The sequence below is a fragment of the Lactuca serriola genome, chromosome 4 (genome assembly GCF_051521515.1).
Source record: "Lactuca serriola cultivar US96UC23 chromosome 4, Lser_US96UC23_V15, whole genome shotgun sequence".
NCBI classification, from domain to species: domain Eukaryota; kingdom Viridiplantae; phylum Streptophyta; class Magnoliopsida; order Asterales; family Asteraceae; genus Lactuca; species Lactuca serriola.
Window position 1 is genome coordinate 147004631 of NC_136411.1, and position 11586 is coordinate 147016216.

The 11586-nt window shown below is 35.0% G+C and overlaps 1 protein-coding gene across 1 annotated transcript; it reads left to right on the forward strand.

The window, feature by feature from the left end:
• Positions 1-5869: 5869 nt before the first annotated feature.
• LOC145098895 (sugar transporter ERD6-like 7) lies at positions 5870-8241 on the forward strand. The gene is made up of 11 exons (XM_079036491.1): positions 5870-6000; positions 6280-6357; positions 6448-6508; positions 6577-6642; positions 6732-6797; positions 6895-6970; positions 7067-7140; positions 7190-7266; positions 7381-7465; positions 7642-7757; positions 8166-8241. Exons 1-11 carry the CDS (start codon positions 5870-5872, stop codon positions 8239-8241), a joined length of 906 nt encoding a protein of 301 aa, XP_078892617.1.
• Positions 8242-11586: the final 3345 nt, after the last annotated feature.

The window sequence follows — 11586 nt, forward strand, 5'->3', positions numbered from 1 at the left end:
AACCAAAGGCGGAAACGTTTCCGGGGTTGACTCCATGTTGAGTATCAAATCCAATGTACATAGTAATTACAGTAAACAACCATTACATTACATATATTTGAAAGTTTACATTTGTTTCAAAAGTAAATTGTACAAGAGTTATACATATATCATATAATCAAAAGTAGAGACGAGTCTTCTGAGCACTCCATCTTCACCAAAAGATAACGCCGGGTACCTGTCTAACGTGGACCTGAGAATACAAGCAGTTTGAAAATCAACATAAAGCTGGTGAGTTCATAAGCGGTTTTGTTTTATGAAAATGTATCGATTTCCTTTGGTTTTCCAAAAAGGTTTGTTATCCAAGAAAATCTCATATTTTCTTATATTAAATAGTTAGTTTGGTTATCTTTCGTTACAGTTCAATTATGCGATATACGTTACCCCAGGAAAATTCTATATTTTCCTAATTACAAGACCGATTTAATAATACAGAGTATAGTTTAATACACAAAACTATATATTGAAAATCATGGGATTACTATCCCGAAATAAATATGAAATACTTTAATATTCACGAATTGTAGATAGAAAATAGTTTGAAAACCTTGGGACTATCATCCCGAATTAGTTATAAGATTGTTTGATAAAACCATGGGATCACTATCCCGAATTTGATATAAGATAGTTGGATAAAGTCATGGGATTACCATCCCGTACAAGATATAGATTCAAAACCATGGGATTAACATCCCGAACGAGATATAGATACAAAACCATGGGATTATCATCCCGAACAAGATATAGATTCTAAACAAATCCCAACTGTGAATAAATTTATATTAATACGTATTGTGAGTTGGGTAACCATGTTGATACGACAACGAGACCTCCTTGACGTTAGTCAGACATCGGACGATATACATAATTTGTCACCCCAGGCATGCCCGCCTAACTGTAGCTAGCAGTTAAGGTGTGGGATTGTCAGTCCCGAATAGATCTATTCACAAATTCCTCGCTCTCCCTCCAGGAGACTCTGGTTACACTTTCGGGGAGGATTTACTGATCATCCATAAAGGGTAGTGACTACTCACAAACTAGTACTAAACTATTCACAGGATTCTCATACGATATCAAACATACAAAGATTATGAAACATAATACAGTAAAAATAGATACATACAAGAAACTATCTGGCAATACATTCAATTGATATGGAGATAAACTGAATCAGACATAGTTTATCTAATAACTTTATACATATATCAGTACATGATATAAAGAGAATATAGAATCCCAAATTATTCCCATAATAATTTGATTAGTTTGGTTATTTTCTTAACTAAAATCCATTTAGTTGTAATTGATAAACCATTCCTTATGCTCAACATAATACATAAGGAGTAAAAGTGTTTATAAATTTGCCAGATATTATTTGAAACATATTAGTGTTATTATTTGAAAATAGTTATGGTTTGCTTGTATTCCCCCCATGAAAACATTGAAAAACACAGAAAACGCATAGGGGTATGAACTCACCGAACGAGAAACGTGACGATTTCGGATGCTAAACGTTGGTTCGGGGCTTGCAAACGCACGAGGTTCCTAAGTATAATGTAAAGATACACATTTGCATCTAATTAGGACTTAGTTTATTTATTTGTTAGGGACAATTACTTCTAATCGCGAAAACACCCCGATACGAGTGTTTGGAAGGACCCGGGTGGCGTTTAAGGACGTGAAATGACACTAGGGACTTGGGACTTGAATTTATTCCCCATGAATAAACTCATACAAGAGTTTTTGGTATAAAACACCCCTTCCCCATGAGTTTACGACCGTAAACTCATGGTGGGGTAGTTTATGGTGCAAAATGACTTCAAATACTTAGGGAATAATTTTAGAATTTGGTTTAAGGATTTGGAATGATTTTTAAACATCAAATAGACCCATTTAAGGGAGTTTACGACCTAGCATAAGGCTCATGGACGTAAACTCCTATAAACCCATGAAAAATTGTGTTTTTGGATTCCAAGCAAATCACATGTGACTGTAAAAATTATTCCAAGGCTCTACATAAAATTTTATGAATCTTATGGGGTGTTTTTGGAGTTTACGGCCCATGAGACCCCCCTCATGGCCATAAACTCTTCTATAGGGTGATTCAAGATGTTTTAAAGCCAAGAACTTGTTTGAAAGAACTTCTAAAATTCACCTCAAGGCTTTAGGGGTGTTTAGGTGGCATTCTAACACCATGAATCAAGGAGTTTACGGCCCAAGCACATGCCTTGGCCGTAAACTCACATAAGTCTCCCAAAAATTATGTTTAAAGTGTTCCAAGGCTAAAGCATTTATTCTAGAAGTCATATCCATGTCTTGTTGTGGTTTTGAAAGGGTTTAAGGGCTTAAAAACCCTATATTTATGAGTTTAGGGCCTAAACACCATCCTTGGCCATAAACTCCTATTCAAGTCTCCAAATTATAGTTTAAGGCATTCTAAGTCCATTCCATAAAGCCATCTAGCCATATCTAAGGTCCAATTGTGTTTAGGAAGGGTTTTTGTGCTCCAAAACCCATTTTATATGAGTTCACGGCCTAGGACAGTTCCTTGGACGTAAACTCATGAATGTTGTCCTTTTCTATGATTTGAACTCGAATTTGAAGGCTAGGAAGGTTACATATCAAGTTAGGGAAGGTACCTCAAAGATTTGGAGCCTAAAATTGATGATTTGGACCCTTAAACTTGGATTTTAGGAGAGAGGTTAGAGAGAGAGAGTAGAGAGAGGAAGAAAAAGCTTCAAATGAATGTTTAAACATGTTTATATAGTTCCCAAAACTTGGACACGGTGGAATTCTACCCGATACCGGCCTTAACGAGGCTTTAGGTCGCACCCGATTAAGCTTCCGTCACCCGGCGGGGACGTTTCTAAAAATTATGAAATAAATATTTTTGGGCTAGATTCATGAGTTCCTAGAGGATTTGGACACTCATTAGACTAAAATAAACATATAAATTTAACTAACTAAACCCAAAAACGACATCGAAACATTTCGACATACGGCGAGTTATACGGGCATAATGGGTTTTCGGCGATGAACAACTTCGGGTTGTTACATGGACACTCGTGAAGATTGTTCGAGTGCTAAGTATAACAAGGGATGTGTTTTTCGAAAACATGCTACAAAATTTTTGATACCATGTTGTGAGAGCACGCATTGTTGCTCTTGACTTCTCAATTGATGATTTTCCTCGGATAAATTTGAATGATCTGATTCAAGTTGCAAGTTTACTTAAAGACATGGATGCTTCGAAACTCTAGGGAACAAGTAAAGAAGTGTTACATCTGGGTTTTAGCCATATTAAGCTTTTCATAGACAATTACTATGATTGTCTAGCATTGACTGATGTTGAGTTAGCACTGTCAGTGGGAAAGGAAATCATAGTTCCTCAATCATTGTTGAAGAGTCAAGCTGATTTGAAGATGTATGTTGATGGAAAAATATGTCTGAAGCCTTTTGCAATTGTTTTCTTGGGAAAGAGCAAGAAGGGAAAACAAATGAAGTTCTTATTTCAGTCAAGTGATGTCGAAAGATACACAATTGCTAAATATACAAACTTGATTGTACGTATGAATAGTTATAAGAAGAACAAAGAAGGGGACAAAGTTGAATTGAAGAAGGTCATGAACTGGTATGCGGAGATTCATAAAACATTACATATGGCTGCTCAAGTTTTGATAACCTGATTTCGACACGGCTTACAAAGGGGGAGATTGTAGTAGTCGAAGTTTATTGTAAGGTGTCGATAGTTTTGTAATGTTCGTTATGTAATGTTATTTACAAAGGCATTGTTGTTTTCGAAACTGTATTGTCTAGTCCTTTGTTTTTTGGTATGCTTTCTTTTCTCCTATAAATAGGGGAATGTATAGTAGATAGATAAGAACTTTTTGCTATCATTTCTATCTAACTCTCATTGTATCAAGGAAGCATGATACGAGTTGAAACAATATTATATTTACTTTGAGTGTTCTTAATTCTATTTGTTTTCTGATCTCGTTTCACTTCTCGATTAAATAACTACTACAGTGGGAACGATGATTTGAGATTCTTTTAGGGTTCTAAGAATCCCTGAATTGTCTTTGGATGGAACCTGACTCACGATAATGTCTCCATCTTCAACTAGCTTCCTGATAAGGTGGTATTTTCTCTTAATATTCCTTGTGCTCTTATGATATTGAGGCTCTTTAGTTAAGGACCCTACACCCTCGTTATCATAGGAGATCTCAACCGGTTAAACTGTGCTTGGAAGAACACCTAAATCGTTGATGAATTTCTTTAGCCACTCAACTTATTTAGTCACTACACCTCCATTTAATGTTAACACAAAACAAAGAACATATATTTAGTCCTCCTAAGATAATTCAGAATGTTCTTGACTACTGTTTAATGACATTCTCTAGGATTGGCCTGATAATGACTCGTCATACTAATGGTGTATGAGATGTCTAGCCTTTACACATCATGGTGTACATGATCGATCCTATAGCAGAAGCATATAAGACTTGACTCATTCTTTCTAGTTCTTCACTAGTACAATAAAATTGGGTTTTACTCAAAATCGTGCCATGTTGCATAGGTACAAATCCCTTCTTAGAATCTTCCATCTTGAATTTCTTCATGATTTTATCTAACTATGTGTTTTGGAAAATTCCGATTAGACACCTAGATCTATTCCTATAGATCTTGATACCAAGTATGTAAGCAGCTTCTTCCAAATCCTTCATAGAAAAACTCTTCTGAAGCCATGCTTTTACACTATTAAGTGTAGGAATGTCGTTTTCTATGAGTAGAATGTCATCGACATACAAGACATGAAAGACTACGACTCTCCCATTTGATCTAGCATACACATAATATTCATCTTCATTGCATAAGAAACCAAACTCCTTGATCTTCTCATCGAAACAAATGTTCCATTTGCGAGGACCTTGTTTAAGTCCATATATGGACTTCTCAAGCTTACATACCATATTAGGACACTTGGATAATACAAAACCTTACGGATGAGCCATGTAACACTACTAGAAAAAACAGCCTCTTACGACGCACAATCAATGACATGCACTGATAGAGGACACACATTTGTGCATGCCCTAAAAATTGATGTAAGTTTTCCAAATTATGAAGCATAGTGGACACTCATTTTTTCGTGCCCTAAAATTAGTGTCTAATAAAAAAACATGGAGGGCACCTTAAATAAAATGTGTGTCGTCTAACCATGTCGCTTGATAAATTTTAATGAAACGTGCATTTCATTCGAGGGGGAAATGAAATCCAAAAATTAAAAATCCTGCCTTGTTACAGACGGCTGAAAACCCTAGCTCATCCTCGTTGAAAACCCCATTTCTTTCTTTCTTCTCTCTCAATTCTCAAACCTCCATTCACCTTCCGCCATCTGCTTCTTCTTCGACCCTTCCAAGTGTCTCCCAACGTCATCGACTTCCATTGTCAGTGTCATCAAAATCAGAGCTGCCAGTGTTGTAGAAAGAGAATTCACCACCACCAGGTCGCCACTTCTAAAGGCTTCTGGTTCGTCTCCATCACCAATTCGGAATCGTGTTCTTAGGTTACTCGAAAAGCACTCATGGTCGATGAAATCAAAATGCGAAATCATATTCCTAACTCATGATCGATGAAATCATCAATTACGTTTTGTAAATAAATCCACCAATTACAGTGGTTTTGATTTATTATACGCGTAGCATGAGTATGTTTACTGTCAATTTCTTTGCTTTTGTGTTGTTTATGTTGTCGGTTCTATTGAGGAATTCTTAGATTCACACTTAGATATAGGTAACTACTTGTCATATCTTATCTGTATTTATGCCAGATGAATGTGGAAAAGCTACAAAAGATGGCTGGTTCTGTTCGTACTGGTGGGAAGGGTAGTGAGAAGGTTTGTTTCTTATATCTCTTGAATGAAGAAAATATTTCTGCTTTCATCTTAATCTTCTACTTCTGGTCTTAAGAAATCTTCTGTGTAATTTGGAAGTTCTCGGGACATCATTTTTGTATATTAGAGTAATAATTATAGAAGTTTTATTGATTTTATTGGATCTAATCATCCAATTTTTCTGTTATTACTCTTTTGAGTCATGATTTTTATTTTTGTAGATCGACCAATCAGTCTTATGGAGATAAGGCTATAAATCTTGCAAGGGTATAATTAGGATTTTTTAACTTCCTTTGTTAATTTAGATTCTGTTTGTTTATGTTGTTTTCATTTTGTGCATTTTGTAGGTTTGGAATGCGTGTAAACCTAGCAATGATCAGTGCAATCGCGAGTGGGCCTATAGCTGATTTCCTTGGTCGCAAAGGGGTAAGTTAAAGAGAGTTTGCACATTATCAATCATAATCTTCTAGAACAAACATTAAACAACCAAATGCTTCACTTTGACAATGGCAACTGGCACTGAGAATATCAATTGTTTTTTGTACAGTCGGGTGGCTACCAATTTACTTTGCTCAGGTACATAAACTTTTATTCATTGAGTTTTTTGAACAATACTCAAATTCTTTTTTTAATTATTATGAAAGGGTCCTGTGGCTGTAGACATTGGAAGGCTAGCAACAGGATTTGGAATGGGAGTCTTTTCTTATGTGGTATGTTACTTTTCCCGACATTTGAGTGCCAATTATTTGAATTTATATGATTTCTTTCTCTTTTACATAGTATGTTTCTGTGTTGTAAGGTACCTGTGTTCATAGCTGATATTGCACCCAAAATTTTAAGAGGGTCATTAACAGCAGCAAATCAGGTTGCCATTGCTAACCACTTTATATTATATAAATCTCATATGTTATTGGCATAATGAAAGTTGCAATGCCTCTAAACTATTCCTACCTACTCTGCAGGTCATGATATGTACAGGAGTGTCTGTTGCCTTTATAACTGGAACAGTGCTAACATGGAGGATATTGGCATTGACAGGTTTTAAATTAGTCTAAATTATATTTATTTACTACTAGTGTCATTTTTATGGATAAAGAAAATAAAAGATGATGAATTCTAGTGTTCTGTTTGCAGGATTACTCCCTTGTGTTGTTCTATTAGTGGGGCTTTTCTTTGTACCAGAATCTCCTAGATGGCTGGCATGTGATGTATCAAGAAATTATGTTTAACATCATGCACACAGGCAATGATTGTAAGAAAAAAAAAGAGTTTGATGCAGCCATAAGAAAACTTAGAGGGAAGGATGCTGATATATTTGAGGAGGCAGATGAATTCTAGGTGTTCATTTCAAAGCTCTCAACTTTTTTTTTTCTTTTTTTTTTTTTTGTTAACGAATAAAAATTATAGAATAGTTTTTATGTGTTATCAATAGGGTCTTGAATATGTTGATATGATTATATAGAAACACTACAAAAGCTCCCGAAGGCCAAAATATTAGATTTGTTTCAGAGAAGATATTTGCGATTTGTCACTGTAAGTTTATTTTGTTGACAACTCTTGTTGGCTACTTTAAAAAAAGATTTTTATAATTGTAGTCTGAATCTTGTTTTAACCATACATGGTACTTTTTTATTTTCAGATCTGACTGGAGTTTATTATCTAAGTTGTACTTCTCTTGATAATCATCATCATTGGTTATATACAAACAGGTTGCTTGCAATTATTTTGGCATTTGGTACCATGTGCCGGTTTTACTTGATCTTATGGGTCTTACTGGTGGTGATTATCATAATGCCATTGTCCCCGTTGATCAGCTTGCAGCAGGGTAAGGCGCTGTTTCTTTTTATTTTCTACTAAAATACCAAAATACCCCTATTATATATATATATATATATATATATATATATATATATATATATATATATACACACACATATATGTATATATAATTTTATTTAATTTTTTTTATAATTTGATATTAAGGATGCTTATCCAACTGTCATGGAAGATTTATAGGTATTTCTAACCTCCAAAACTACCTTTTTGGTTCTTGAGTATACCGGAATATCCATCAAAGCAGCATCTGGTGGATTTTGTTTCGTTTAACATTTATTTATTAGTGGGACAATTCATTGATTATGCTCCTTTTTATTCCCCATGGGCCCTTTTTATTTTCTTTTTTTCATTAATTGTTTTTATGACAAAAATTTATTTATTATTATTTTTTTTGCAGTTTCTCTCAGCTAAATTTAAATGGCATAAGGCTAAACAAGAATGCAGCTAATAAAGTGTATGGAGGGCATATTTAGAAAACTTGCATGATTTCTTTGTTTTCTGAACAATTTCTTTTGCCATGGATTATGTTCAACTTATCAAGTCTTCATTTGTGAAATAGATTTTTTGTATGAAACACAGAGTAGATTAGATGAATGCAAATTTATATATTGTAAGAAATAGAATTGTATGACATTAAATTTTTTGCATTAGATTGAATTATTTAATATGGTATTTTATTTCTATTACGAGACATTAAATGCAAATTTAATTTAAAATTAATAAATACATAAATATAATTTTTTTCAAACATTTAAATTTACGATACGCAAAAATGTGTGTCATCTTCATTTATGACATGATCTTTCTTGACAGGGGTTTTAATGATACGCATTGCGTGTCATAAATGCGTGTCGTAAATGCGCTTCATCATAAATGCGTGTCGTAAATGCGCGTCGTCTATAAATGACGCGCAAAAGCGTGTCGTCTCTCGTTATGACAAGGCCTTCCTTGACGCGCATTTGCGCGTCGTCTGAGCGTTTTACGACACAAATTGTGCGTCGTAAAAGGCTGTTTTTCTAGTAGTGTAAACGTCCTCCGCCAGTTTCCCATTAAGGAAAGTAGTTTTTACATCCATTTTCCATATTTAATAATCATGAAATACAACTATGGCAGGTAGTATCCTAATAGACTTAATTATAGCTACTAGTGAGAAGGTTTCCTCATAATCAATTCCCTGAGTCTAAGTATAACCTTTCACAACCAGTCGAGCTTTATAAGTTTGTATGTTTCTATCCATGTCGGTCTTCTTGTTGAAGACCCATCTATATCCGATGGTTTTAAGACTTGGTGTAGGATCAACCAAGTTCCGTATTTGGTCATCATACATGAAACGAATCTTGTTGTCCATCGCCTCTTTTAATTTTGCAGCCTCTGGGCTCGCCGTGACTTATTAATATTTGTGCGGCTCATTATATCCTAACAAATTATCATCCTCCATAGTAATATGAAATCCATACAACTCAGTTTGACGATGTTTTATATCAAATCTACGAGCTGCAAGTGGAGGTACATTAGATTCCTCAATAGGTTGGTCAACCACTTGTTGAGGTCTTGTGTCAACTTCAGGTTCTTCATTGGTTGACTCTTGAATGTTATAAAGATCATTTAGGCTCCTACTAGTTTCTTAAGATATCAACTCTCTCTCATGAAAAAGACAACTCTATGAGTAAAACATGTCTTGTTCTCAGTAGGCTTGTAAAACAAGTATCCAAAAGAATATTTGATATAACCAATGAAGTAACACGTTTATGATATGGGTTCAAGTTTGTTTAGTGCTTCTCGATGAATGAAAGCCTTACAACCCAAGACCTTACTTTGTAAAAGAGAGGTATGAGTCCCTTTCTAGAGAAAAACCATGGAAACTAACTGGAAGTGTAGCATGAGTCATCATAGAACGAACCATGTCATTAAATATTCAATTTCTCTTTTCAGACACACCATTATGTTGTGATGTTCTTGGTGGAGCTAGTTGTGAGACTATCCCATAACTTCTAAGATGGTAGTACAAATCATAACTAAGATACTCGTCACCCCTATCAGAACTAAGTATCTTGATTTTCTTTCCAATTGGTTCTCCACTTCACTTTGGAATTTCTTGAATACTTCAAATGTTTCAGACTTATTTTTAGTCAAATAAACATATCCATATCTATTGAAATCATCAGTAAATGTGAGAAAATATCTTTCACTATGTCTAGTGATATGTTTAAACATACTACATACATCCAAGTCGATGATGTCCAACGGATCATGTCTCACAATTGCATGTGAAAATAGACTTTATCATCTTCCCAAGTAAACAAGATTCATAATCTCCATTAAACTCTAGTTTAAATGGTTCAAAGATTTCATCCATTTACATCTTGGTGATTATCTTCTTGTTTATATGGCCAATACGACAATTCCATAGACATGATTTATCCAAAGAATTTGAGCTAACATTTAATATTAAGTTATTGATTCTACTTACACTAATCATGGATTCATATATGCCATTACAAGGATTTTCTTTAAAATAAAGAGTATTATCTTTATAAACCACAATAGAAGCATCATTATTATCAAATCTAAAAGTAAAACCGTCCATCCATAATGTATAAAATGAAATAATGATCTTGCCATATAAGGCGAATAGCATCAATCCTTTAAAAAAACTGAAAAACTAGAAGGTAGCGAAAGCTTGTAATCTCCGATCTTGGTAACAACCAGTATGCTCGTGTTTTCCATGATCAAGTTAGGCTCTCCATTTCAGAGCTTCATACTTAGACTTAGTCCCCGCACATCAGAACAAGTGTGGGTTGCATATCCCATATCAAGTATCCAATTATTAGAAGTAGAAGTCGAATGTAATTCAATTATAAACATACCTGAAGTGCCAGCACCCTTGGCCTTTTTCTACTTAAGATCCTCCAAATACTTAGGGCAACTACGTTTCCAATGGCCTTCTCTTGGAAGTAATAGAAATTGGCTTCCTTATGATCATTCACAGGTGGTATGTCATAAACGTCCTTTTTAGGGTTGGAATTGGGAGCACCAACCTTTCCTTTCCCTTTTCCCTTAACATTAGGATAAGAGGACATATTTTTCTTGACACCACCTTCCTTAATAACCAGAACATGAGTGGTTGAAGTTGTGCTCCTAGGTGGAACAATGCATTCCTCAGCTGTCTAAAGCATCCCTAGAAGCTCTGTAATACTCTTCTCTAAACCATTTATATAGTAGTTCATACGGAACTGCTTCCATGCACCAGTCGAAGAGTTAAGAATGACATCAACAGCCAAATCTTGAGTAAATGGGTAGCCAAGACGCTCAACTATGTCGAAGTACCCTTTTTAGTTTTAACAAGTGGGAACTCATAGAACCATTCTCCTATTTCTTGCAACCTAGAATTGATTGCATCACGTTAAATCTCTTTGTATGAGATTGGTCTTGAAACATGTCCTTAACTGCTCGTTCATGCCGTACGCCCTAAGATTCTCACAACTCTTTTAGAGATCAGAAGAATGGTTGCAAACAATAGACATGAGACCTTAATCGAGTGATAGTGATGCATTTCATGTTTGGCTGCTTCTTCTTCTTTAGTAGCATCACTAGGAAGCTTATCTTCAAGATAATCGTCCAAGACATACTCCTTCTTTTCGTACCTCAAAGTGTTCCTTAGGTTACGAATCCAATCTATGTAGTTTGGACCAGTGAGCTTATATAGCGAAATGAGTTGGAGTAGAGGGAAGTTTGATGAAGTGGTTGGTACATGAGGAAGAGGAAGAGGAGGAATAGCATACTAGCCATTAGTCTTCTAGTAACAACCCAAACTCAGT

Coding starts and splice junctions, on each gene's coding strand:
- LOC145098895 (XM_079036491.1), top strand. CDS start 5,870: ATGAATGTGGAAAAGCTACAAAAGATGGCTGGTTCTGTTCGTACTGGT. Junction 6,509..6,576: donor TACCAATTTACTTTGCTCAG/GTACATAAACTT, acceptor TTATTATGAAAG/GGTCCTGTGGCTGTAGACAT. Junction 6,971..7,066: donor GAGGATATTGGCATTGACAG/GTTTTAAATTAG, acceptor TTCTGTTTGCAG/GATTACTCCCTTGTGTTGTT.